At 58.8% G+C, this 27,618-nt stretch overlaps 1 protein-coding gene across 1 annotated transcript; it reads right to left on the bottom strand.

The window, feature by feature from the left end:
* Nucleotides 1-663: 663 nt before the first annotated feature.
* On the bottom strand, nt 664-25,898 carry LOC106493530 (deleted in malignant brain tumors 1 protein-like). Its single transcript, XM_067299618.1, has 21 exons — nt 25,832-25,898; nt 23,602-23,913; nt 22,350-22,364; nt 21,981-22,294; nt 20,364-20,745; nt 19,295-19,336; nt 18,745-19,056; nt 17,124-17,494; nt 15,507-15,888; nt 13,892-14,257; nt 12,272-12,645; nt 10,658-11,009; nt 9,043-9,354; nt 7,424-7,789; nt 6,355-6,396; nt 5,277-5,430; nt 4,857-5,065; nt 3,638-3,810; nt 2,855-3,246; nt 1,543-1,814; nt 664-845 (listed from the first exon to the last, which is right to left on the bottom strand). The coding sequence occupies exons 1-21, from the start codon at nt 25,896-25,898 to the stop codon at nt 664-666; spliced, it is 5,391 nt and encodes a 1,796-aa protein (XP_067155719.1).
* Between the last annotated feature and the right edge of the window lie 1,720 nt (nt 25,899-27,618).

The following is a 27,618-nucleotide window of genomic DNA, read 5'->3' as shown; positions in this document are numbered from 1 at the left end:
ACAGATTTGATTAAATTCAAAATTTCATCCTTTATACAAAAGCTCATAAATGGCCTACATTTTCTCATAAAAACACAAAATATGAAAAACCATGCCCACCAAAAAAAGAAACGTTGTACAGGAGTAATTCCTTATGTGCAACCCCTGTGTATTTTTGCTTGCAGCTGATTATTGAGATTAATTTCACCCAAACAAAATATTTTTCTTAGACTACTCTCTGGAACAGTTCATGGTGCCACATAGATGTTTTATCTGCATATCAACAATTGCAAAAGAAATCAGTTCTTCTTTCTTAAGTCAATGAAGTCAGTCAGTCTCCTCAGATGGACACTCAAAGTAGGAACTTAACCGAGATGCTTTGAAATGTCCAGCATTGAAGATGGCAGCTTATTTGGATGCTGGGATGTGAGAATCAAACTTTCCTTAGCCTGTATGTGTATTTGGACTGAAAGATTTTAAAGCCAGACTCTTTATAAGTTCAGTTCATTCTAACAGGGGGTGTTATTTCACTGCAGTGCGTTCTTCAAACAGCAACTAAGTGCTGCAATTGTCACATAAGAGCTACCCTCTGCACAGATTATAAAACCAAATCCTGAAGTGGTACAGCCACAGATGACTGGCAAAAACATCAGCCCCAAACAGCTGCAGGGGTTTTACCACCTCTCACATGATCTGGTAGGGAATGGGTTCCTGCAGCTTACGCTTCAGCAGAAACCCGCCCACGGTGAGGACAGCAGCTACCACCAGCGCCACAGCGGCCACAGCAAGTGGAGCGTGAGACCCGGCAGCAGACGCGGGAGCTGAGCTCAGAGACTCCCTGTTCTCCTGGATGTCAGAGGCCAGCTCTGCACACAAAGAGAGGGAGAGAGTTGTTTACATTTGTTTCTCCATCTAGTTATTCTCAAAAATAATTAGGCAGAGAGAATTTGAATTAAAATGTTGCAATGTAGATCTGATCAGAGAATAAACTGCTCTATTGGACATTGTTTTACAAACAACTCTGTAGCCATATGAAACAAGTAAAGAAAACAACCAAGAAAGCAAGAAAATAAACAGCAACTAATAATTTGTAATGATTACACACCAAGACCATTTGATGATGTTTTCTGATAATAGTAACACCAGCTATAGGACACTGGGAAATATTCTCAAGAGGACCTACAGATAGATTGGTCATTTATAGATAGAAGACACACAAATCATGCACAGACAGTTTTGAAAAATTATTCTAGTTCCTGTAGGGAGATGAGTTACATCTCATCTCTTCTCCTGCAGAACTGAATCAATTGCCATATGACATGTGCAGATGAAAATAATGGTTCTAAGATATGACAGAAAGGAAATAGCTTGTAAACATCTTTACTTAAAAACCAACTCCCTTTAAGGATTGTAGTGGAAATGTGAATAAACCAGCAAAGACATGTATCAGAGCTAGATTTCATGTCTAAACTGTCATGCAAACACCCAGTAATATACAGATCTTACATTACAGTAATAGACCATATCTTACATTAAACCCAAGAGGAAGTTATTTAAACTTACTAGCATTCCTGTTCTCAGCATGAGCTTCCTGAAGCTGAATAGGTCCAATAACAACATTCACTTTTTCCTCGGGAGTTTCTGCATTCCTCTTGAACCTACTAACACAGCCTTGATAGCATCGGGAAGAATAGTCATTGTACCTGCATACCACCAGTTCACACTGCAGGTAAACTGATGGATGTCGACTTACAAACTCAAAGGCATTAAATGCAAACCGAGTGACATATCTGTATGGTGAATAGTAAGAGTAGTAGGTGGGATCTTTAACACACCTGGAAAGATATAAAATTTATAAATTAGCTCTCATGAATAGAAACACTATTACACTATCTATGTGCAGTATGCCTTAGGCTCAAACATAAAACGAGAAAGTAAGAATATGCAAGAACTCTAAAGGATATAAAACTGTGTGTTTTTAGTAAGAAGAGAAAATAAGAGACAAAAATAAGAAATAGTGGTAGCAATTTGTACCAAAGTAAAGTGTACAGCACTGAAAGTCCATAACTCAGCAAAGTACTTGTAAGCAGGATTAACTGTAGATGACTAGTAGTTCTGGGAGGACATTCGCCTGGCAAGCAGGCGACATTGGTTCAATTCTTTAGTCTGACACAAGCAATAACCCTCCAGCCTAGTGGTGAGGTACCTACACTCCTAACTTGCTAATATTAATGATGTGAACTCCCTCCCAGGAGGCAGAGAGCTTCAAATCTCACCAAGCACAGTCAGAACATAAATTAAAATGGACCTTCCATTCCTGGAAAAAAAAGGGAAACCTATAGCCACATGTTTGCACTTCTAGTTCCTTGTCACTTTTGCAGGCCTTACAAGAACCCACAACTGTTTCATTTCAAATCAAATGGCATATTTTGTATCAAATCAATCAAAATATTTTATGCTTTCAGAATAGCAAGAAAAGGCTAAGAAATTTACCTTCTTTTGAATGGAATATTTTGTACTCTAGTTATGGTGCTGCATGAAAATATTTGCAAAATTCTAATCCTGAGGTATGGAAAAGTAGAGTCATTGATGTCCCTACAGTTCAGAGCTTCATCCATCTATGTCAGAAATTAATTTATTCCTCAGTTTTTACGCTGCCTCCTTGGATGAAATCTCAGTGCTTGACTGCAAGTTCTGAATGACATTTCTATTGTCACAGTCAATTTTAATCAAGTTTTTTCCCCCAATCACCTTTCTCAGAACTACATATGTATTGAAAATGTACACTGGCCCTAATTTATCTCTTTCATAAATGAAACACTCTGAGAACTGTGCATAAAAATAATTTTTAAACCATTATTAATAAATTTCTTACCCACTTCTGATTAAATCATAGGTCAGAGTCGTAAAATCATTAGGATTAGGTGATGCCACACATGTGTCCAGAAACAACACCAGATTTGGGTCAGAGCTTTGAAGGGAAGCTTGAAGGAACAAATTCTGATTCAGATCAACATAGTATGGAGAGTCATACACCGGCCACAGGAAAGATGAGGAATTGTAGAATGAAATGTTCACATCATATCTGCCATACTGAGTTTCATTGACATCATTAATATTGTCATCGGCGATATACATTACTTGCACCCAGGTGTTTTGAAGTATTTTGCAGTTGATGTGCAAATTAAGGTCCTTTTGCCTCTTGATTATGTAACCAGAAGTGGCCACTTTTATCACATTGGAATAGGTGATTGTTTCACTGTCACCCTGTTTGACACATCAGATGAAGGCAGAATTACTGCATGTAGTCTTGTTCATACTGTGCACTATAAACTATGTATGTACCAGGTCCTGGTACTAGTTAGAAAGAATATGCCAAATTTAAACTCAAGCATCCTGGATGGAGTTGTTCACTCAACTCTATCCTACACTTTGTTCTCTAGAACATCACTCTGAAATACACATGGAGATTACCTTCAAGGTTGAGAAGGGGAAGTAGAAATGTTTAAAGAATTTAGCCTTCAGAAACACATCCTTCTTTTCTGTGTTTTGAATTCCGGTGGACCACAATGCCACTTGCGATGCACAACAATTTTCCAAATGTCTATTAAGTTTCCATGCCCTACTTGGACAGAACTCCAAAGTACATGACACCAACCTGTCTTTGTGTGCCACAGCCATTGTATGGAATGATGAATTTAATCTGGGTCGACGTAATTGTTGGTCTGCAAGAACCATCAGATAAGATGATGTTCTCCACAGAGTAGCCTTGTGACTGGAGATAGTTTCTGTTTACAACTACGTGCATGTAGCTTGGAAAGCACTCAAGGGCTAGTGAAGAAAATATGAATTATTAGTGGATTCAGGTACTTGATAATGCTTAGATGTTACAACATCACCAAATGCAACAGCTACTACCATTTAGGGGGCAGAATTCACAAGCCAAAACACTTATTTCCACGCCTTATGCTTAGGCATGAATAAGCACTAGGCTCTGACACACTTCAACTGACCTTCAGTTACTCTTCTGACAAAATTAGGTAGATTACAACAGGCCTTTGCTGAGACCTCAACCCTGCATCACCACTCATGTAAAAAATGCTAAGAAGTGAGAGTTTTTCCTGAATACTAATCAAAAAACGATTGTGGAAGTTATAGAGATAAGCACTACTTCTGCAGGAGGGGATCTGGAAACATCTCTGTGATGGTTCACTGAGTGCCGTGACATGAAGAGCAAAGACTCCAGGGAGAGTTTGTCCTTTAGTAGAGATAAGCGTCTGGTGACAGCAGCTACTGGCAACACACAGGCTCTTGAAGGGCAATTACAAAGACAACAGAGCCAAATGTGACAGCAGAAGATATACCACAGACTGATGGCCACAAATTGTGCCTTGAAAAGTCCTGAGTGCACCACAGATAAACCTTTCTACTAGGATTGCAGGGCAGTACTGGAATAGGTCACCCAGAGAAGTTGCAGTTTTTCCACTCTTGGAAGATTTCTAGACAAACCCATGGCAAACTGAATCTAGTTTTGGCAGTAGTCCTGCTTTGAGTGGGTGGACTAGGAGACCTCCAGATGTCTTTCTCAACAACATTGATATGATTTTATGAAAATCTGGCCACAAGGGTGGAAAAATAAGAATAATGAGGTGATAAGAAGAAAGGTGAATTTAGACTGACCATCACGGAAAATGTCTAAAGTCAATTAGTTTGGTACCTGAAGGTCTTCTTAAAATGCAAAAGAAATTATTGTCTGAAAGTTACTGGTCAATAATCAGTTATGAAATTCAAGTAGGAATGTCATCTGTGTGAAACAGTTCACCAACATTAACAAATACTTAACACAGGAAAACATTACAAACTGAATGGGAACTTACTGGTATTCTCGTCTGCTCGAATGGAGTGATAGTCAGCATAAAACCCTCTACTTGAATATCTGGAGTCACTGCGAAATCTAACAGTCATGAGGTTTGAGGATGATGTATATGTGAAACCAGAACCAGAACAAATTCTTCCAAGCAGGGGAGAAGTATTGGGTGGCCCATCATAGATTTCAACAGAGTCGTTCTGGCATCCACCTTGCAACCTGAGAGATTAACATGAATATACAATAAAACATGTTTTGTAAAGTCCAGTTTGTAAGTGCTGAAAAAGCAATAAACTAAGATACCGCACTCACACAATTCCCAGGTAATATTTCTAATCAATTTCTAAGTATTAGAAATGTGCTTGGGAAATGTGCTTGCAGTTGAGATTTTGGTCCCATTTATTGCCCTAGCAGCAAGAACTTTACTTACTGAATACTTCTAAATGTGAGCACAACAAGGAAATTGCTCGCTACTTGTATTTCCCACAGACAGTCTGCATTATCTGGGTAATTCGAAGGGTAAAAAGGACTCTGAAGTGTTCCAAAAGAATTCGAAAGTAAGCCACCACAAAAATATTTTCTGCCTGAAAAAAATGAAAGAAGAAAAGATATAGACATGCAAAATTTAGGTTTTTCTTCTGAACAAATGAATATACATTCTCATTAGACAACTCCAACTCTTGCTTGCTCCTTTGCATTTGGTGGGCTTCAGGCATATATATGTATGTGAAAAAGCTAGAAGGTCTGCCCAAATAGCATAAAGTCCAAAGAAGAAAAAAAAGATTTTTGACAAAAACTGTTTCATCCACACAATCTAAAATAGATCTCCAGCAGGAGAATCACAGTCATAAAGAAGCAATATGGAGGGTTTAGCCTGTTAGTATGGATGATGAATATTTTTGACTCTGTTTTAATGTGGAAATGAAAAACTCCAAACTAAAAACTAGTAATTAATACAGCTCAAAAGTAATGCAAAGAAAATATGGAGTAGTCAAGGGTGGAGAGGGAACATAGGTAGTGGAAATTGCATCTGTTAAGGGAGTAATAAAAAAAGCAAATGAGGAACTTCTGGATACTAGCAACATTCAAAGGCTTTATCCCAGCACTACGGACTGCCGTGCTGCCCTGTCACTGCAGGGGTGAAGCATTTGCTGGTCTCAGCAGGCAGTGCCAAGGTGAGGGCACAGCAAAACCAAAACTTCCAAGATGCCTTAAAATCAGAAAAATCAGTGACAAATCTATCAAACACTGTGCAGCCGCAGGAAGGCACCTGGGCAAGGAGGAGAGGGGAAAAACGTGGGGAAACCCTCCTGCAGGCGGGCAGCTGCTCTCGCCGGGGCCTTTGGTACCGCTGTGCCCTTCCGGGCAGCAGCACTGCCGGCCCGTCGGCCAAGACCGCGCATGTCCTGCCTCTGCTCTGATGAGGAAGAGGCAAATCGCCCCCCTCTGCGCTAGCCAGCAGTACAGCCCCGAGCGACGCGCAGAAAGCACCGTGCGAGCGGACGTACCTGGAGGAACCGAAGGGGTAGCAGCGGTAGTGTTGGCGGCACCTGTCAAGGGAGGAGGAGAAAGGAGCCGGTGAGGAGCCTTTGGACCAAGGGGCCCGGGCAGCTTTTGTCCCGGCGCCCGGCCGCTCGGGCTCCGCAGCGCCGGCGGTCCCAGCTGGGGGTGCCACGGTGGGCGCAGAGCAAAGCACAGGCTTCAGGAGCAGCTCAGAAACGTCTTGAAGGCCTTACTCTGGCCTCTGCTATCCCTGCTTCGGAGGAATAGCTGAAAATCGTCTTCAAATGGGGCAAAACGTACGGAAGACTTGCTGCAGTTGGCTGCTCTGCAAGTGAGGAAATGCGATGGTGCGGAGGAAAAAGAAACCCTAGCGCGGAAAGCTCTCCCCAGAGAGATGCATCCTTTGGGAGGCCGTGCAGTTCCCCCGGAGGCACGAGAAAGGAGCGCGCAAGCAGCAGAGCAAGCTCCGGAAGGAGGCGAATGGAAAGCAAGCAGGAGTGCTGCGCGAGGAAGCGCAGGACGGCCCCTTGCCCTCCTCGAGGCGCTCCAGCCAGCACGTCTGCAGCATCAGGTGCTGCCGCGCGTGAAGAGGCACAGGTGGGATTCTCACACTCTCCAGGCGCGCTCGCCACGTGCACGGCAGCCCCACGGCGCGGCGGGGAGCGAAGCGCTCGCCCCCGGCACTTGCGGTTCGCAGCAGCCGGCTCCTGCCCTTCCTGGCAGGCCCTGGGCGCCGGCAGAGCGCGGTCGGGCTCGGCGCCGGCTGCCCACCTTGGGGGCTGGGCCCGGAGCGGCGGCAGCCTCGGGGCCGGGGCGCTGGCAGCAGGGCGCTGCCCAAAGCACCTCGATCGGCACCTCGGTGGGCCGCACAGCGGCTCCGGCGGCCCGAGCCGGCAGGTGCCGCGGCACACGCGCCGGCACCCCAGAGCCAGGCGGGCGCTGCGGGCGGGCGGGCGGGCAGCCGCACGGGGCGCCTGCACCCGCGCCACGACCGCGACCGCCGCGTCCGGCGGCAGGCCTCCATCGGCACTCCGGGGAAGCGTGCGCCTAGTTAGCAAGGGGAAGCAACGGCACCTGAGCAGACAACACCGGCGTCTTCAGCGTGGCCGCAGTTGTGGACGCCCCAGCCCGCGCTGCGGCACTGGAAGAGGGAGGCCTCGCTGCCCGTGCACTGCACATCGTCCAGGTAAATGTTGCCACTGCCTTGCCCAAAGCGGGCGCTGCCAGGCGCAGAGACGGCGTCGCCACAGCCCAGCTGCCTGCACACGACCTGGGCATCGCTCAGGTCCCAGCTGTCGTCACAGACGGTGCCCTGGCTCCCGTAGGTGTAAACCTCGACGCGGCCCTCGCACCCGTTGCTGCCGTTCACCAGCCGCAGGAAGGCACCTGGGCAAGGAGGAGAGGGGAAAAACGTGGGGAAACCCTCCTGCAGGCGGGCAGCTGCTCTCGCCGGGGCCTTTGGTACCGCTGTGCCCTTCCGGGCAGCAGCACTGCCGGCCCGTCGGCCAAGACCGCGCATGTCCTGCCTCTGCTCTGATGAGGAAGAGGCAAATCGCCCCCCTCTGCGCTAGCCAGCAGTACAGCCCCGAGCGACGCGCAGAAAGCACCGTGCGAGCGGACGTACCTGGAGGAACCGAAGGGGTAGCAGCGGTAGTGTTGGCGGCACCTGTCAAGGGAGGAGGAGAAAGGAGCCGGTGAGGAGCCTTTGGACCAAGGGGCCCGGGCAGCTTTTGTCCCGGCGCCCGGCCGCTCGGGCTCCGCAGCGCCGGCGGTCCCAGCTGGGGGTGCCACGGTGGGCGCAGAGCAAAGCACAGGCTTCAGGAGCAGCTCAGAAACGTCTTGAAGGCCTTACTCTGGCCTCTGCTATCCCTGCTTCGGAGGAATAGCTGAAAATCGTCTTCAAATGGGGCAAAACGTACGGAAGACTTGCTGCAGTTGGCTGCTCTGCAAGTGAGGAAATGCGATGGTGCGGAGGAAAAAGAAACCCTAGCGCGGAAAGCTCTCCCCAGAGAGATGCATCCTTTGGGAGGCCGTGCAGTTCCCCCGGAGGCACGAGAAAGGAGCGCGCAAGCAGCAGAGCAAGCTCCGGAAGGAGGCGAATGGAAAGCAAGCAGGAGTGCTGCGCGAGGAAGCGCAGGACGGCCCCTTGCCCTCCTCGAGGCGCTCCAGCCAGCACGTCTGCAGCATCAGGTGCTGCCGCGCGTGAAGAGGCACAGGTGGGATTCTCACACTCTCCAGGCGCGCTCGCCACGTGCACGGCAGCCCCACGGCGCGGCGGGGAGCGAAGCGCTCGCCCCCGGCACTTGCGGTTCGCAGCAGCCGGCTCCTGCCCTTCCTGGCAGGCCCTGGGCGCCGGCAGAGCGCGGTCGGGCTCGGCGCCGGCTGCCCACCTTGGGGGCTGGGCCCGGAGCGGCGGCAGCCTCGGGGCCGGGGCGCTGGCAGCAGGGCGCTGCCCAAAGCACCTCGATCGGCACCTCGGTGGGCCGCACAGCGGCTCCGGCGGCCCGAGCCGGCAGGTGCCGCGGCACACGCGCCGGCACCCCAGAGCCAGGCGGGCGCTGCGGGCGGGCGGGCGGGCAGCCGCACGGGGCGCCTGCACCCGCGCCACGACCGCGACCGCCGCGTCCGGCGGCAGGCCTCCATCGGCACTCCGGGGAAGCGTGCGCCTAGTTAGCAAGGGGAAGCAACGGCACCTGAGCAGACAACACCGGCGTCTTCACCGTGGCCGCAGTTGTGGACGCCCCAGCCCGCGCTGCGGCACTGGAAGAGGGAGGCCTCGCTGCCCGTGCACTGCACATCGTCCAGGTAAATGTTGCCACTGCCTTGCCCAAAGCGGGCGCTGCCAGGCGCAGAGACGGCGTCGCCACAGCCCAGCTGCCTGCACACGACCTGGGCATCGCTCAGGTCCCAGCTGTCGTCACAGACGGTGCCCTGGCTCCCGTAGGTGTAAATCTCGACGCGGCCCTCGCACCCGTTGCTGCCGTTCACCAGCCGCAGGAAGGCACCTGGGCAAGGAGGAGAGGGGAAAAACGTGGGGAAACCCTCCTGCAGGCGGGCAGCTGCTCTCGCCGGGGCCTTTGGTACCGCTGTGCCCTTCCGGGCAGCAGCACTGCCGGCCCGTCGGCCAAGACCGCGCATGTCCTGCCTCTGCTCTGATGAGGAAGAGGCAAATCGCCCCCCTCTGCGCTAGCCAGCAGTACAGCCCCGAGCGACGCGCAGAAAGCACCGTGCGAGCGGACGTACCTGGAGGAACCGAAGGGGTAGCAGCGGTAGTGTTGGCGGCACCTGTCAAGGGAGGAGGAGAAAGGAGCCGGTGAGGAGCCTTTGGACCAAGGGGCCCGGGCAGCTTTTGTCCCGGCGCCCGGCCGCTCGGGCTCCGCAGCGCCGGCGGTCCCAGCTGGGGGTGCCACGGTGGGCGCAGAGCAAAGCACAGGCTTCAGGAGCAGCTCAGAAACGTCTTGAAGGCCTTACTCTGGCCTCTGCTATCCCTGCTTCGGAGGAATAGCTGAAAATCGTCTTCAAATGGGGCAAAACGTACGGAAGACTTGCTGCAGTTGGCTGCTCTGCAAGTGAGGAAATGCGATGGTGCGGAGGAAAAAGAAACCCTAGCGCGGAAAGCTCTCCCCAGAGAGATGCATCCTTTGGGAGGCCGTGCAGTTCCCCCGGAGGCACGAGAAAGGAGCGCGCAAGCAGCAGAGCAAGCTCCGGAAGGAGGCGAATGGAAAGCAAGCAGGAGTGCTGCGCGAGGAAGCGCAGGACGGCCCCTTGCCCTCCTCGAGGCGCTCCAGCCAGCACGTCTGCAGCATCAGGTGCTGCCGCGCGTGAAGAGGCACAGGTGGGATTCTCACACTCTCCAGGCGCGCTCGCCACGTGCACGGCAGCCCCACGGCGCGGCGGGGAGCGAAGCGCTCGCCCCCGGCACTTGCGGTTCGCAGCAGCCGGCTCCTGCCCTTCCTGGCAGGCCCTGGGCGCCGGCAGAGCGCGGTCGGGCTCGGCGCCGGCTGCCCACCTTGGGGGCTGGGCCCGGAGCGGCGGCAGCCTCGGGGCCGGGGCGCTGGCAGCAGGGCGCTGCCCAAAGCACCTCGATCGGCACCTCGGTGGGCCGCACAGCGGCTCCGGCGGCCCGAGCCGGCAGGTGCCGCGGCACACGCGCCGGCACCCCAGAGCCAGGCGGGCGCTGCGGGCGGGCGGGCAGCCGCACGGGGCGCCTGCACCCGCGCCACGACCGCGACCGCCGCGTCCGGCGGCAGGCCTCCATCGGCACTCCGGGGAAGCGTGCGCCTAGTTAGCAAGGGGAAGCAACGGCACCTGAGCAGACAACACCGGCGTCTTCACCGTGGCCGCAGTTGTGGACGCCCCAGCCCGCGCTGCGGCACTGGAAGAGGGAGGCCTCGCTGCCCGTGCACTGCACATCGTCCAGGTAAATGTTGCCACTGCCTTGCCCAAAGCGGGCGCTGCCAGGCGCAGAGACGGCGTCGCCACAGCCCAGCTGCCTGCACACGACCTGGGCATCGCTCAGGTCCCAGCTGTCGTCACAGACGGTGCCCTGGCTCCCGTAGGTGTAAATCTCGACGCGGCCCTCGCACCCGTTGCTGCCGTTCACCAGCCGCAGGAAGGCACCTGGGCAAGGAGGAGAGGGGAAAAACGTGGGGAAACCCTCCTGCAGGCGGGCAGCTGCTCTCGCCGGGGCCTTTGGTACCGCTGTGCCCTTCCGGGCAGCAGCACTGCCGGCCCGTCGGCCAAGACCGCGCATGTCCTGCCTCTGCTCTGATGAGGAAGAGGCAAATCGCCCCCCTCTGCGCTAGCCAGCAGTACAGCCCCGAGCGACGCGCAGAAAGCACCGTGCGAGCGGACGTACCTGGAGGAACCGAAGGGGTAGCAGCGGTAGTGTTGGCGGCACCTGTCAAGGGAGGAGGAGAAAGGAGCCGGTGAGGAGCCTTTGGACCAAGGGGCCCGGGCAGCTTTTGTCCCGGCGCCCGGCCGCTCGGGCTCCGCAGCGCCGGCGGTCCCAGCTGGGGGTGCCACGGTGGGCGCAGAGCAAAGCACAGGCTTCAGGAGCAGCTCAGAAACGTCTTGAAGGCCTTACTCTGGCCTCTGCTATCCCTGCTTCGGAGGAATAGCTGAAAATCGTCTTCAAATGGGGCAAAACGTACGGAAGACTTGCTGCAGTTGGCTGCTCTGCAAGTGAGGAAATGCGATGGTGCGGAGGAAAAAGAAACCCTAGCGCGGAAAGCTCTCCCCAGAGAGATGCATCCTTTGGGAGGCCGTGCAGTTCCCCCGGAGGCACGAGAAAGGAGCGCGCAAGCAGCAGAGCAAGCTCCGGAAGGAGGCGAATGGAAAGCAAGCAGGAGTGCTGCGCGAGGAAGCGCAGGACGGCCCCTTGCCCTCCTCGAGGCGCTCCAGCCAGCACGTCTGCAGCATCAGGTGCTGCCGCGCGTGAAGAGGCACAGGTGGGATTCTCACACTCTCCAGGCGCGCTCGCCACGTGCACGGCAGCCCCACGGCGCGGCGGGGAGCGAAGCGCTCGCCCCCGGCACTTGCGGTTCGCAGCAGCCGGCTCCTGCCCTTCCTGGCAGGCCCTGGGCGCCGGCAGAGCGCGGTCGGGCTCGGCGCCGGCTGCCCACCTTGGGGGCTGGGCCCGGAGCGGCGGCAGCCTCGGGGCCGGGGCGCTGGCAGCAGGGCGCTGCCCAAAGCACCTCGATCGGCACCTCGGTGGGCCGCACAGCGGCTCCGGCGGCCCGAGCCGGCAGGTGCCGCGGCACACGCGCCGGCACCCCAGAGCCAGGCGGGCGCTGCGGGCGGGCGGGCGGGCAGCCGCACGGGGCGCCTGCACCCGCGCCACGACCGCGACCGCCGCGTCCGGCGGCAGGCCTCCATCGGCACTCCGGGGAAGCGTGCGCCTAGTTAGCAAGGGGAAGCAACGGCACCTGAGCAGACAACACCGGCGTCTTCAGCGTGGCCGCAGTTGTGGACGCCCCAGCCCGCGCTGCGGCACTGGAAGAGGGAGGCCTCGCTGCCCGTGCACTGCACATCGTCCAGGTAAATGTTGCCACTGCCTTGCCCAAAGCGGGCGCTGCCAGGCGCAGAGACGGCGTCGCCACAGCCCAGCTGCCTGCACACGACCTGGGCATCGCTCAGGTCCCAGCTGTCGTCACAGACGGTGCCCTGGCTCCCGTAGGTGTAAATCTCGACGCGGCCCTCGCACCCGTTGCTGCCGTTCACCAGCCGCAGGAAGGCACCTGGGCAAGGAGGAGAGGGGAAAAACGTGGGGAAACCCTCCTGCAGGCGGGCAGCTGCTCTCGCCGGGGCCTTTGGTACCGCTGTGCCCTTCCGGGCAGCAGCACTGCCGGCCCGTCGGCCAAGACCGCGCATGTCCTGCCTCTGCTCTGATGAGGAAGAGGCAAATCGCCCCCCTCTGCGCTAGCCAGCAGTACAGCCCCGAGCGACGCGCAGAAAGCACCGTGCGAGCGGACGTACCTGGAGGAACCGAAGGGGTAGCAGCGGTAGTGTTGGCGGCACCTGTCAAGGGAGGAGGAGAAAGGAGCCGGTGAGGAGCCTTCGGACCAAGGGGCCCGGGCAGCTTTTGTCCCGGCGCCCGGCCGCTCGGGCTCCGCAGCGCCGGCGGTCCCAGCTGGGGGTGCCACGGTGGGCGCAGAGCAAAGCACAGGCTTCAGGAGCAGCTCAGAAACGTCTTGAAGGCCTTACTCTGGCCTCTGCTATCCCTGCTTCGGAGGAATAGCTGAAAATCGTCTTCAAATGGGGCAAAACGTACGGAAGACTTGCTGCAGTTGGCTGCTCTGCAAGTGAGGAAATGCGATGGTGCGGAGGAAAAAGAAACCCTAGCGCGGAAAGCTCTCCCCAGAGAGATGCATCCTTTGGGAGGCCGTGCAGTTCCCCCGGAGGCACGAGAAAGGAGCGCGCAAGCAGCAGAGCAAGCTCCGGAAGGAGGCGAATGGAAAGCAAGCAGGAGTGCTGCGCGAGGAAGCGCAGGACGGCCCCTTGCCCTCCTCGAGGCGCTCCAGCCAGCACGTCTGCAGCATCAGGTGCTGCCGCGCGTGAAGAGGCACAGGTGGGATTCTCACACTCTCCAGGCGCGCTCGCCACGTGCACGGCAGCCCCACGGCGCGGCGGGGAGCGAAGCGCTCGCCCCCGGCACTTGCGATTCGCAGCAGCCGGCTCCTGCCCTTCCTGGCAGGCCCTGGGCGCCGGCAGAGTGCGGTCGGGCTCGGCGCCGGCTGCCCACCTTGGGGGCTGGGCCCGGAGCGGCGGCAGCCTCGGGGCCGGGGCGCTGGCAGCAGGGCGCTGCCCAAAGCACCTCGATCGGCACCTCGGTGGGCCGCACAGCGGCTCCGGCGGCCCGAGCCGGCAGGTGCCGCGGCACACGCGCCGGCACCCCAGAGCCAGGCGGGCGCTGCGGGCGGGCGGGCAGCCGCACGGGGCGCCTGCACCCGCGCCACGACCGCGACCGCCGCGTCCGGCGGCAGGCCTCCATCGGCACTCCGGGGAAGCGTGCGCCTAGTTAGCAAGGGGAAGCAACGGCACCTGAGCAGACAACACCGGCGTCTTCAGCGTGGCCGCAGTTGTGGACGCCCCAGCCCGCGCTGCGGCACTGGAAGAGGGAGGCCTCGCTGCCCGTGCACTGCACATCGTCCAGGTAAATGTTGCCACTGCCTTGCCCAAAGCGGGCGCTGCCAGGCGCAGAGACGGCGTCGCCACAGCCCAGCTGCCTGCACACGACCTGGGCATCGCTCAGGTCCCAGCTGTCGTCACAGACGGTGCCCTGGCTCCCGTAGGTGTAAATCTCGACGCGGCCCTCGCACCCGTTGCTGCCGTTCACCAGCCGCAGGAAGGCACCTGGGCAAGGAGGAGAGGGGAAAAACGTGGGGAAACCCTCCTGCAGGCGGGCAGCTGCTCTCGCCGGGGCCTTTGGTACCGCTGTGCCCTTCCGGGCAGCAGCACTGCCGGCCCGTCGGCCAAGACCGCGCATGTCCTGCCTCTGCTCTGATGAGGAAGAGGCAAATCGCCCCCCTCTGCGCTAGCCAGCAGTACAGCCCCGAGCGACGCGCAGAAAGCACCGTGCGAGCGGACGTACCTGGAGGAACCGAAGGGGTAGCAGCGGTAGTGTTGGCGGCACCTGTCAAGGGAGGAGGAGAAAGGAGCCGGTGAGGAGCCTTTGGACCAAGGGGCCCGGGCAGCTTTTGTCCCGGCGCCCGGCCGCTCGGGCTCCGCAGCGCCGGCGGTCCCAGCTGGGGGTGCCACGGTGGGCGCAGAGCAAAGCACAGGCTTCAGGAGCAGCTCAGAAACGTCTTGAAGGCCTTACTCTGGCCTCTGCTATCCCTGCTTCGGAGGAATAGCTGAAAATCGTCTTCAAATGGGGCAAAACGTACGGAAGACTTGCTGCAGTTGGCTGCTCTGCAAGTGAGGAAATGCGATGGTGCGGAGGAAAAAGAAACCCTAGCGCGGAAAGCTCTCCCCAGAGAGATGCATCCTTTGGGAGGCCGTGCAGTTCCCCCGGAGGCACGAGAAAGGAGCGCGCAAGCAGCAGAGCAAGCTCCGGAAGGAGGCGAATGGAAAGCAAGCAGGAGTGCTGCGCGAGGAAGCGCAGGACGGCCCCTTGCCCTCCTCGAGGCGCTCCAGCCAGCACGTCTGCAGCATCAGGTGCTGCCGCGCGTGAAGAGGCACAGGTGGGATTCTCACACTCTCCAGGCGCGCTCGCCACGTGCACGGCAGCCCCACGGCGCGGCGGGGAGCGAAGCGCTCGCCCCCGGCACTTGCGGTTCGCAGCAGCCGGCTCCTGCCCTTCCTGGCAGGCCCTGGGCGCCGGCAGAGTGCGGTCGGGCTCGGCGCCGGCTGCCCACCTTGGGGGCTGGGCCCGGAGCGGCGGCAGCCTCGGGGCCGGGGCGCTGGCAGCAGGGCGCTGCCCAAAGCACCTCGATCGGCACCTCGGTGGGCCGCACAGCGGCTCCGGCGGCCCGAGCCGGCAGGTGCCGCGGCACACGCGCCGGCACCCCAGAGCCAGGCGGGCGCTGCGGGCGGGCGGGCAGCCGCACGGGGCGCCTGCACCCGCGCCACGACCGCGACCGCCGCGTCCGGCGGCAGGCCTCCATCGGCACTCCGGGGAAGCGTGCGCCTAGTTAGCAAGGGGAAGCAACGGCACCTGAGCAGACAACACCGGCGTCTTCAGCGTGGCCGCAGTTGTGGACGCCCCAGCCCGCGCTGCGGCACTGGAAGAGGGAGGCCTCGCTGCCCGTGCACTGCACATCGTCCAGGTAAATGTTGCCACTGCCTTGCCCAAAGCGGGCGCTGCCAGGCGCAGAGACGGCGTCGCCACAGCCCAGCTGCCTGCACACGACCTGGGCATCGCTCAGGTCCCAGCTGTCGTCACAGACGGTGCCCTGGCTCCCGTAGGTGTAAATCTCGACGCGGCCCTCGCACCCGTTGCTGCCGTTCACCAGCCGCAGGAAGGCACCTGGGCAAGGAGGAGAGGGGAAAAACGTGGGGAAACCCTCCTGCAGGCGGGCAGCTGCTCTCGCCGGGGCCTTTGGTACCGCTGTGCCCTTCCGGGCAGCAGCACTGCCGGCCCGTCGGCCAAGACCGCGCATGTCCTGCCTCTGCTCTGATGAGGAAGAGGCAAATCGCCCCCCTCTGCGCTAGCCAGCAGTACAGCCCCGAGCGACGCGCAGAAAGCACCGTGCGAGCGGACGTACCTGGAGGAACCGAAGGGGTAGCAGCGGTAGTGTTGGCGGCACCTGTCAAGGGAGGAGGAGAAAGGAGCCGGTGAGGAGCCTTCGGACCAAGGGGCCCGGGCAGCTTTTGTCCCGGCGCCCGGCCGCTCGGGCTCCGCAGCGCCGGCGGTCCCAGCTGGGGGTGCCACGGTGGGCGCAGAGCAAAGCACAGGCTTCAGGAGCAGCTCAGAAACGTCTTGAAGGCCTTACTCTGGCCTCTGCTATCCCTGCTTCGGAGGAATAGCTGAAAATCGTCTTCAAATGGGGCAAAACGTACGGAAGACTTGCTGCAGTTGGCTGCTCTGCAAGTGAGGAAATGCGATGGTGCGGAGGAAAAAGAAACCCTAGCGCGGAAAGCTCTCCCCAGAGAGATGCATCCTTTGGGAGGCCGTGCAGTTCCCCCGGAGGCACGAGAAAGGAGCGCGCAAGCAGCAGAGCAAGCTCCGGAAGGAGGCGAATGGAAAGCAAGCAGGAGTGCTGCGCGAGGAAGCGCAGGACGGCCCCTTGCCCTCCTCGAGGCGCTCCAGCCAGCACGTCTGCAGCATCAGGTGCTGCCGCGCGTGAAGAGGCACAGGTGGGATTCTCACACTCTCCAGGCGCGCTCGCCACGTGCACGGCAGCCCCACGGCGCGGCGGGGAGCGAAGCGCTCGCCCCCGGCACTTGCGGTTCGCAGCAGCCGGCTCCTGCCCTTCCTGGCAGGCCCTGGGCGCCGGCAGAGCGCGGTCGGGCTCGGCGCCGGCTGCCCACCTTGGGGGCTGGGCCCGGAGCGGCGGCAGCCTCGGGGCCGGGGCGCTGGCAGCAGGGCGCTGCCCAAAGCACCTCGATCGGCACCTCGGTGGGCCGCACAGCGGCTCCGGCGGCCCGAGCCGGCAGGTGCCGCGGCACACGCGCCGGCACCCCAGAGCCAGGCGGGCGCTGCGGGCGGGCGGGCGGGCAGCCGCACGGGGCGCCTGCACCCGCGCCACGACCGCGACCGCCGCGTCCGGCGGCAGGCCTCCATCGGCACTCCGGGGAAGCGTGCGCCTAGTTAGCAAGGGGAAGCAACGGCACCTGAGCAGACAACACCGGCGTCTTCAGCGTGGCCGCAGTTGTGGACGCCCCAGCCCGCGCTGCGGCACTGGAAGAGGGAGGCCTCGCTGCCCGTGCACTGCACATCGTCCAGGTAAATGTTGCCACTGCCTTGCCCAAAGCGGGCGCTGCCAGGCGCAGAGACGGCGTCGCCACAGCCCAGCTGCCTGCACACGACCTGGGCATCGCTCAGGTCCCAGCTGTCGTCACAGACGGTGCCCTGGCTCCCGTAGGTGTAAACCTCGACGCGGCCCTCGCACCCGTTGCTGCCGTTCACCAGCCGCAGGAAGGCACCTGGGCAAGGAGGAGAGGGGAAAAACGTGGGGAAACCCTCCTGCAGGCGGGCAGCTGCTCTCGCCGGGGCCTTTGGTACCGCTGTGCCCTTCCGGGCAGCAGCACTGCCGGCCCGTCGGCCAAGACCGCGCATGTCCTGCCTCTGCTCTGATGAGGAAGAGGCAAATCGCCCCCCTCTGCGCTAGCCAGCAGTACAGCCCCGAGCGACGCGCAGAAAGCACCGTGCGAGCGGACGTACCTGGAGGAACCGAAGGGGTAGCAGCGGTAGTGTTGGCGGCACCTGTCAAGGGAGGAGGAGAAAGGAGCCGGTGAGGAGCCTTTGGACCAAGGGGCCCGGGCAGCTTTTGTCCCGGCGCCCGGCCGCTCGGGCTCCGCAGCGCCGGCGGTCCCAGCTGGGGGTGCCACGGTGGGCGCAGAGCAAAGCACAGGCTTCAGGAGCAGCTCAGAAACGTCTTGAAGGCCTTACTCTGGCCTCTGCTATCCCTGCTTCGGAGGAATAGCTGAAAATCGTCTTCAAATGGGGCAAAACGTACGGAAGACTTGCTGCAGTTGGCTGCTCTGCAAGTGAGGAAATGCGATGGTGCGGAGGAAAAAGAAACCCTAGCGCGGAAAGCTCTCCCCAGAGAGATGCATCCTTTGGGAGGCCGTGCAGTTCCCCCGGAGGCACGAGAAAGGAGCGCGCAAGCAGCAGAGCAAGCTCCGGAAGGAGGCGAATGGAAAGCAAGCAGGAGTGCTGCGCGAGGAAGCGCAGGACGGCCCCTTGCCCTCCTCGAGGCGCTCCAGCCAGCACGTCTGCAGCATCAGGTGCTGCCGCGCGTGAAGAGGCACAGGTGGGATTCTCACACTCTCCAGGCGCGCTCGCCACGTGCACGGCAGCCCCACGGCGCGGCGGGGAGCGAAGCGCTCGCCCCCGGCACTTGCGGTTCGCAGCAGCCGGCTCCTGCCCTTCCTGGCAGGCCCTGGGCGCCGGCAGAGCGCGGTCGGGCTCGGCGCCGGCTGCCCACCTTGGGGGCTGGGCCCGGAGCGGCGGCAGCCTCGGGGCCGGGGCGCTGGCAGCAGGGCGCTGCCCAAAGCACCTCGATCGGCACCTCGGTGGGCCGCACAGCGGCTCCGGCGGCCCGAGCCGGCAGGTGCCGCGGCACACGCGCCGGCACCCCAGAGCCAGGCGGGCGCTGCGGGCGGGCGGGCGGGCAGCCGCACGGGGCGCCTGCACCCGCGCCACGACCGCGACCGCCGCGTCCGGCGGCAGGCCTCCATCGGCACTCCGGGGAAGCGTGCGCCTAGTTAGCAAGGGGAAGCAACGGCACCTGAGCAGACAACACCGGCGTCTTCAGCGTGGCCGCAGTTGTGGACGCCCCAGCCCGCGCTGCGGCACTGGAAGAGGGAGGCCTCGCTGCCCGTGCACTGCACATCGTCCAGGTAAATGTTGCCACTGCCTTGCCCAAAGCGGGCGCTGCCAGGCGCAGAGACGGCGTCGCCACAGCCCAGCTGCCTGCACACGACCTGGGCATCGCTCAGGTCCCAGCTGTCGTCACAGACGGTGCCCTGGCTCCCGTAGGTGTAAATCTCGACGCGGCCCTCGCACCCGTTGCTGCCGTTCACCAGCCGCAGGAAGGCACCTGGGCAAGGAGGAGAGGGGAAAAACGTGGGGAAACCCTCCTGCAGGCGGGCAGCTGCTCTCGCCGGGGCCTTTGGTACCGCTGTGCCCTTCCGGGCAGCAGCACTGCCGGCCCGTCGGCCAAGACCGCGCATGTCCTGCCTCTGCTCTGATGAGGAAGAGGCAAATCGCCCCCCTCTGCGCTAGCCAGCAGTACAGCCCCGAGCGACGCGCAGAAAGCACCGTGCGAGCGGACGTACCTGGAGGAACCGAAGGGGTAGCAGCGGTAGTGTTGGCGGCACCTGTCAAGGGAGGAGGAGAAAGGAGCCGGTGAGGAGCCTTTGGACCAAGGGGCCCGGGCAGCTTTTGTCCCGGCGCCCGGCCGCTCGGGCTCCGCAGCGCCGGCGGTCCCAGCTGGGGGTGCCACGGTGGGCGCAGAGCAAAGCACAGGCTTCAGGAGCAGCTCAGAAACGTCTTGAAGGCCTTACTCTGGCCTCTGCTATCCCTGCTTCGGAGGAATAGCTGAAAATCGTCTTCAAATGGGGCAAAACGTACGGAAGACTTGCTGCAGTTGGCTGCTCTGCAAGTGAGGAAATGCGATGGTGCGGAGGAAAAAGAAACCCTAGCGCGGAAAGCTCTCCCCAGAGAGATGCATCCTTTGGGAGGCCGTGCAGTTCCCCCGGAGGCACGAGAAAGGAGCGCGCAAGCAGCAGAGCAAGCTCCGGAAGGAGGCGAATGGAAAGCAAGCAGGAGTGCTGCGCGAGGAAGCGCAGGACGGCCCCTTGCCCTCCTCGAGGCGCTCCAGCCAGCACGTCTGCAGCATCAGGTGCTGCCGCGCGTGAAGAGGCACAGGTGGGATTCTCACACTCTCCAGGCGCGCTCGCCACGTGCACGGCAGCCCCACGGCGCGGCGGGGAGCGAAGCGCTCGCCCCCGGCACTTGCGGTTCGCAGCAGCCGGCTCCTGCCCTTCCTGGCAGGCCCTGGGCGCCGGCAGAGCGCGGTCGGGCTCGGCGCCGGCTGCCCACCTTGGGGGCTGGGCCCGGAGCGGCGGCAGCCTCGGGGCCGGGGCGCTGGCAGCAGGGCGCTGCCCAAAGCACCTCGATCGGCACCTCGGTGGGCCGCACAGCGGCTCCGGCGGCCCGAGCCGGCAGGTGCCGCGGCACACGCGCCGGCACCCCAGAGCCAGGCGGGCGCTGCGGGCGGGCGGGCGGGCAGCCGCACGGGGCGCCTGCACCCGCGCCACGACCGCGACCGCCGCGTCCGGCGGCAGGCCTCCATCGGCACTCCGGGGAAGCGTGCGCCTAGTTAGCAAGGGGAAGCAACGGCACCTGAGCAGACAACACCGGCGTCTTCAGCGTGGCCGCAGTTGTGGACGCCCCAGCCCGCGCTGCGGCACTGGAAGAGGGAGGCCTCGCTGCCCGTGCACTGCACATCGTCCAGGTAAATGTTGCCACTGCCTTGCCCAAAGCGGGCGCTGCCAGGCGCAGAGACGGCGTCGCCACAGCCCAGCTGCCTGCACACGACCTGGGCATCGCTCAGGTCCCAGCTGTCGTCACAGACGGTGCCCTGGCTCCCGTAGGTGTAAACCTCGACGCGGCCCTCGCACCCGTTGCTGCCGTTCACCAGCCGCAGGAAGGCACCTGGGCAAGGAGGAGAGGGGAAAAACGTGGGGAAACCCTCCTGCAGGCGGGCAGCTGCTCTCGCCGGGGCCTTTGGTACCGCTGTGCCCTTCCGGGCAGCAGCACTGCCGGCCCGTCGGCCAAGACCGCGCATGTCCTGCCTCTGCTCTGATGAGGAAGAGGCAAATCGCCCCCCTCTGCGCTAGCCAGCAGTACAGCCCCGAGCGACGCGCAGAAAGCACCGTGCGAGCGGACGTACCTGGAGGAACCGAAGGGGTAGCAGCGGTAGTGTTGGCGGCACCTGTCAAGGGAGGAGGAGAAAGGAGCCGGTGAGGAGCCTTTGGACCAAGGGGCCCGGGCAGCTTTTGTCCCGGCGCCCGGCCGCTCGGGCTCCGCAGCGCCGGCGGTCCCAGCTGGGGGTGCCACGGTGGGCGCAGAGCAAAGCACAGGCTTCAGGAGCAGCTCAGAAACGTCTTGAAGGCCTTACTCTGGCCTCTGCTATCCCTGCTTCGGAGGAATAGCTGAAAATCGTCTTCAAATGGGGCAAAACGTACGGAAGACTTGCTGCAGTTGGCTGCTCTGCAAGTGAGGAAATGCGATGGTGCGGAGGAAAAAGAAACCCTAGCGCGGAAAGCTCTCCCCAGAGAGATGCATCCTTTGGGAGGCCGTGCAGTTCCCCCGGAGGCACGAGAAAGGAGCGCGCAAGCAGCAGAGCAAGCTCCGGAAGGAGGCGAATGGAAAGCAAGCAGGAGTGCTGCGCGAGGAAGCGCAGGACGGCCCCTTGCCCTCCTCGAGGCGCTCCAGCCAGCACATCTGCAGCATCAGGTGCTGCCGCGCGTGAAGAGGCACAGGTGGGATTCTCACACTCTCCAGGCGCGCTCGCCACGTGCACGGCAGCCCCACGGCGCGGCGGGGAGCGAAGCGCTCGCCCCCGGCACTTGCGGTTCGCAGCAGCCGGCTCCTGCCCTTCCTGGCAGGCCCTGGGCGCCGGCAGAGCGCGGTCGGGCTCGGCGCCGGCTGCCCACCTTGGGGGCTGGGCCCGGAGCGGCGGCAGCCTCGGGGCCGGGGCGCTGGCAGCAGGGCGCTGCCCAAAGCACCTCGATCGGCACCTCGGTGGGCCGCACAGCGGCTCCGGCGGCCCGAGCCGGCAGGTGCCGCGGCACACGCGCCGGCACCCCAGAGCCAGGCGGGCGCTGCGGGCGGGCGGGCGGGCAGCCGCACGGGGCGCCTGCACCCGCGCCACGACCGCGACCGCCGCGTCCGGCGGCAGGCCTCCATCGGCACTCCGGGGAAGCGTGCGCCTAGTTAGCAAGGGGAAGCAACGGCACCTGAGCAGACAACACCGGCGTCTTCAGCGTGGCCGCAGTTGTGGACGCCCCAGCCCGCGCTGCGGCACTGGAAGAGGGAGGCCTCGCTGCCCGTGCACTGCACATCGTCCAGGTAAATGTTGCCACTGCCTTGCCCAAAGCGGGCGCTGCCAGGCGCAGAGACGGCGTCGCCACAGCCCAGCTGCCTGCACACGACCTGGGCATCGCTCAGGTCCCAGCTGTCGTCACAGACGGTGCCCTGGCTCCCGTAGGTGTAAATCTCGACGCGGCCCTCGCACCCGTTGCTGCCGTTCACCAGCCGCAGGAAGGCACCTGGGCAAGGAGGAGAGGGGAAAAACGTGGCGAAACCCTCCTGCAGGCGGGCAGCTGCTCTCGCCGGGGCCTTTGGTACCGCTGTGCCCTTCCGGGCAGCAGCACTGCCGGCCCGTCGGCCAAGACCGCGCATGTCCTGCCTCTGCTCTGATGAGGAAGAGGCAAATCGCCCCCCTCTGCGCTAGCCAGCAGTACAGCCCCAAGCGACGCGCAGAAAGCACCGTGCGAGCGGACGTACCTGGAGGAACCGAAGGGGTAGCAGCGGTAGTGTTGGCGGCACCTGTCAAGGGAGGAGGAGAAAGGAGCCGGTGAGGAGCCTTTGGACCAAGGGGCCCGGGCAGCTTTTGTCCCGGCGCCCGGCCGCTCGGGCTCCGCAGCGCCGGCGGTCCCAGCTGGGGGTGCCACGGTGGGCGCAGAGCAAAGCACAGGCTTCAGGAGCAGCTCAGAAACGTCTTGAAGGCCTTACTCTGGCCTCTGCTATCCCTGCTTCGGAGGAATAGCTGAAAATCGTCTTCAAATGGGGCAAAACGTACGGAAGACTTGCTGCAGTTGGCTGCTCTGCAAGTGAGGAAATGCGATGGTGCGGAGGAAAAAGAAACCCTAGCGCGGAAAGCTCTCCCCAGAGAGATGCATTCTTTGGGAGGCCGTGCAGTTCCCCCGGAGGCATGAGAAAGGAGCGCGCAAGCAGCAGAGCAAGCTCCGGAAGGAGGCGAATGGAAAGCAAGCAGGAGTGCTGCGCGAGGAAGCGCAGGACGGCCCCTTGCCCTCCTCGAGGCGCTCCAGCCAGCACGTCTGCAGCATCAGGTGCTGCCGCGCGTGAAGAGGCACAGGTGGGATTCTCACACTCTCCAGGCGCGCTCGCCACGTGCACGGCAGCCCCACGGCGCGGCGGGGAGCGAAGCGCTCGCCCCCGGCACTTGCGGTTCGCAGCAGCCGGCTCCTGCCCTTCCTGGCAGGCCCTGGGCGCCGGCAGAGCGCGGTCGGGCTCGGCGCCGGCTGCCCACCTTGGGGGCTGGGCCCGGAGCGGCGGCAGCCTCGGGGCCGGGGCGCTGGCAGCAGGGCGCTGCCCAAAGCACCTCGATCGGCACCTCGGTGGGCCGCACAGCGGCTCCGGCGGCCCGAGCCGGCAGGTGCCGCGGCACACGCGCCGGCACCCCAGAGCCAGGCGGGCGCTGCGGGCGGGCGGGCGGGCAGCCGCACGGGGCGCCTGCACCCGCGCCACGACCGCGACCGCCGCGTCCGGCGGCAGGCCTCCATCGGCACTCCGGGGAAGCGTGCGCCTAGTTAGCAAGGGGAAGCAACGGCACCTGAGCAGACAACACCGGCGTCTTCAGCGTGGCCGCAGTTGTGGACGCCCCAGCCCGCGCTGCGGCACTGGAAGAGGGAGGCCTCGCTGCCCGTGCACTGCACATCGTCCAGGTAAATGTTGCCACTGCCTTGCCCAAAGCGGGCGCTGCCAGGCGCAGAGACGGCGTCGCCACAGCCCAGCTGCCTGCACACGACCTGGGCATCGCTCAGGTCCCAGCTGTCGTCACAGACGGTGCCCTGGCTCCCGTAGGTGTAAACCTCGACGCGGCCCTCGCACCCGTTGCTGCCGTTCACCAGCCGCAGGAAGGCACCTGGGCAAGGAGGAGAGGGGAAAAACGTGGGGAAACCCTCCTGCAGGCGGGCAGCTGCTCTCGCCGGGGCCTTTGGTACCGCTGTGCCCTTCCGGGCAGCAGCACTGCCGGCCCGTCGGCCAAGACCGCGCATGTCCTGCCTCTGCTCTGATGAGGAAGAGGCAAATCGCCCCCCTCTGCGCTAGCCAGCAGTACAGCCCCGAGCGACGCGCAGAAAGCACCGTGCGAGCGGATGTACCTGGAGGAACCGAAGGGGTAGCAGCGGTAGTGTTGGCGGCACCTGTCAAGGGAGGAGGAGAAAGGAGCCGGTGAGGAGCCTTTGGACCAAGGGGCCCGGGCAGCTTTTGTCCCGGCGCCCGGCCGCTCGGGCTCCGCAGCGCCGGCGGTCCCAGCTGGGGGTGCCACGGTGGGCGCAGAGCAAAGCACAGGCTTCAGGAGCAGCTCAGAAACGTCTTGAAGGCCTTACTCTGGCCTCTGCTATCCCTGCTTCTTAGGCAAGTGATACTGTTTTTGACATGCGATATTCTCCAAAACAGAACATTTTTCCAGAATTTCTCCATTTTTATATTTCTGTTCCTCAGTTTGCTACTTGAGGAGAGATTTCATGGTAGAGTTTAATGTAGAAACGGAGAAAAATACAGTTTGTAAATTATTTAAATTAAATAAATAGAATTATGATGATTAGCTGTACTCATTACATGACTGAAATCAGTGCTACCTGTTATACAAAAAGGAAACAAAGCAGTAGTGAGGAGCTATTTTTTTCAAGGAAACATACTTGTTCCCCTCCATTACTATGGCAGTAGCAGACTTGATTCTTGCATCTTAAGAACATGACAGATGAGAGAGGTCTGGTGGAGATGGGCTGAAATGGGAATTTTAAGAAAAGAATTACGTTGCACGTTTTGCCCACTGATATGCAAAATACTGGCAGAATACAAAGGGCATTGTTTTCTTATTTACCACTGCAAAAAACAGTGAACAGACAGGTATAAAAGGCAGCATAACAATTCAGACCTCTCTCACTGCTGCCCTTGCAGGACCCACTCTCCAAAAGGGCCGCAATGCTCCCCTTTGGGTATCTGTGATGTATACAGGGAGATGCATCTTTTGGAAGACTACACAGCTCATTTAGGGGCAGAAACAGAAAATGCAAAGCAGCAGAGCAAGCTCCAGAAGGAGGGAATAGAAAGAAAGCAGGAATGCTGCGCGAGGAAGTGCAAGACAGCCCCTTTCCCTTCTCAAGGCGCTCAAAATACCATGTTTGCATCAGGTGCTGCAGCATGTGAAAAGGCACAGACGGGATTTTTATAGTCTCTAGGTCTGCAGTTGTGTACGACTGTCTCAAGGCGCGATGGGGAGCACTATGCACTCCCCTGGCACTTGTGATGCTATACATGACAGCAGCTGGGTCTTACAACTGAGCTTCCATGAAATTTCATATAGTTAAATGTGGATTGGGTTGTTCCACATGCATCTGGATGGTTCACTTTGAAGTGTTTTAAAGCAAATATTCATTGTAGCCACATAAACTATATTCCCTCTAAATTCACAAACTGAAAAATACCAATTTGCACAAATTAATCATCCAGTACTATTTTTGTCGTAATTTATTTAATTTGATACAAGATGGTATTGTAAAATAGTATGCAGTTGGAGCAATATCAGTTTCATTACACTAAACAATTTACCTCAGCAATGTAAATAATAGTTAATCATGGGGTTAACTGGTTCATATTTTTAATAAGACCATGTTATGCTATTTAATTTCAGTCTGTTTTACTTGTAAGCTTTGTACAAAGTTGATTATGCTAGCAAGTCAGTTACAGGTATGGAATCAATGAAGAGGAATAATATGTTTCTTTTTTCCTGCCTTTTTTTTAATAAGAACGTTTTTTAAAGATTTTAAGTGGTTTACCTGAGCTGGCATCCACGAGTGCTGAACTTAAGAGGAATAGCCACATCAAGAGCTCGGTGGTACCCATGTTGTCCAGAGCTGCCAACAAAGCAGAGCATTGGAATTTATACTCCACACCTCCAAAGGAGTGCAGCTCCCAAGGTCAGTCTGTCTGAAAAATCAATCGTTATAAAAGGCGTTTTTACAGTCATGACTCAAGTTACATTTGATTTCTTATCCAACATTTTTATGAGAACTCAATCTTTACAGAAAGATAATACATGAACAGTAAGTTTCAGTTTCCTGGAAAACTTGTGCTACCCCTGTTACTGCAAATTATCTCAACTGCAGCTTTGACTTGTGAGCAGGCCTGTTATTACCTTTGCTATCAGACTGATGGACCTAAATGCTTCTGCGCCCCAACCATGTCTGTTTGTTTTTTTATTTGCTGCTTGTACCTAGTGACTTATTAGACAGAGATTCTGAAAGGTGTTGCAAGGTGAGGCACTAAACTCATAATAAGCTTCCCAAGAGACCCTTCAGCAGACAACCGTGTCTCATAAATGTTTAAATTTCTGATAGTGTCCTTTTGCAATTACAAGCATGTTTCCCTATTGCTTGTCAATAGCACATCAGAGCAATCAGTGGTTTCCTGCAGTCTTAATTGGAAGGGACCTTTGGACATCTCTAATCCAACTTTCCATTTAACACTGGGCCAACACTGAATTCAGAACAGGTTGCACATAGCTTTGTCCAGTCCAGTCTTCAAAACCTCCATAGTCTCTCTGGGCAACCCATTCCTGTGCTTAACTACCCTCATAACTATCCTCCGCTGAACTTGCTTCACTTTGGCAGTGTCTTCTTTGTACTGTGGGGCCCAAAACAGTATTGTAGATGTAGATGTAGATGATGTCCAACAAATACCAAGTAAAGGGGAGTAATCACTTTCCTCATTATACTGGCTATGTTCCTCAAGAGAAATTGCCTATAAAGCTTCTTCAATACTTTGAATCACAAAGCTTAGAGAAGGGGAAAGAAGTATGAGCTGAAGTAAAATCAAAAGTCATGCTGAAATGAACTCCTCAGCTGGTTTATGTGAAGTCTTAATGTCATTTTAGATTGCTTAGGGCACTACAGCCCATTATCCTGTCCTGCTATTCTGTTTGCTGGAACCACTATATTGCACTTCTATTGTTTCTCCTCATGCGACGAGGAAAATAGAGGACAACTAGAAACAAGACAACTGTTGCCCTAATTTTCGGTTGACTACATTTCATCCAGGCCCCACCACTCTTTCTATTTTGACTAGGATGATCCAGGCAGCAATTAAACTGCAATAACTTATGATTCCCACTGGCACATTCCCACTTCCTGCTGCAGCAAAGTACAGTTTCTGTCTGGAGACAAAGGGAATAGGCAGTCCTCTTTCTGCAAAGACAGCATTAAAGTAGAGGAAGGAGAGGCAAAAGACACAAGTACAGAGACAGAATCAGAAGCTGTGAAAGCAGTCACTGAGAAGAGGAAAAATAGAAGGACAATGGTAAATACAACCGATTGTATTCATATGTTAATGAAGAAATGTAAGCATGAATGTTGCCATTCACAATTCTACTGTTTCTAACTTCCTGGCAAGAGCAAAACCAATCCATGTGCTCAGTAGAGCAATCACACATTGTGACTAATTAAGTGAGAAGGGGCTATGGGATCATATTCCTTCCTCTAATTTCTTGAAAAATAAGAATTTTGTACAGACCAAGGCGGCCAATCAGCTGGAAAGCAACTTGGTGGAAAAGGACCTGGGGTCCTGA

The sequence above is a fragment of the Apteryx mantelli genome, chromosome 7, assembly GCF_036417845.1.
Source record: "Apteryx mantelli isolate bAptMan1 chromosome 7, bAptMan1.hap1, whole genome shotgun sequence".
NCBI classification, from domain to species: Eukaryota; Metazoa; Chordata; class Aves; order Apterygiformes; family Apterygidae; genus Apteryx; species Apteryx mantelli.
Note: the sequence above shows the minus strand (reverse complement) of the source record. Positions and strands in the feature narration are given on the sequence as shown.

What these genes read in the sequence shown, in the direction of transcription:
- LOC106493530 (XM_067299618.1), bottom strand. Translation starts at nt 25,898, where the DNA reads ATGGGTACCACCGAGCTCTTGATGTGGCTATTCCTCTTAAGTTCAGCA. An exon ending in TCGAGCAGACGAGAATACCA is followed by an intron (nt 3,811 to 4,856) that starts GTAAGTTCCCAT and finishes TTTCTTCACTAG; the next exon opens with CCCTTGAGTGCTTTCCAAGC. An exon ending in TATGATTTAATCAGAAGTGG is followed by an intron (nt 1,815 to 2,854) that starts GTAAGAAATTTA and finishes ATATCTTTCCAG; the next exon opens with GTGTGTTAAAGATCCCACCT.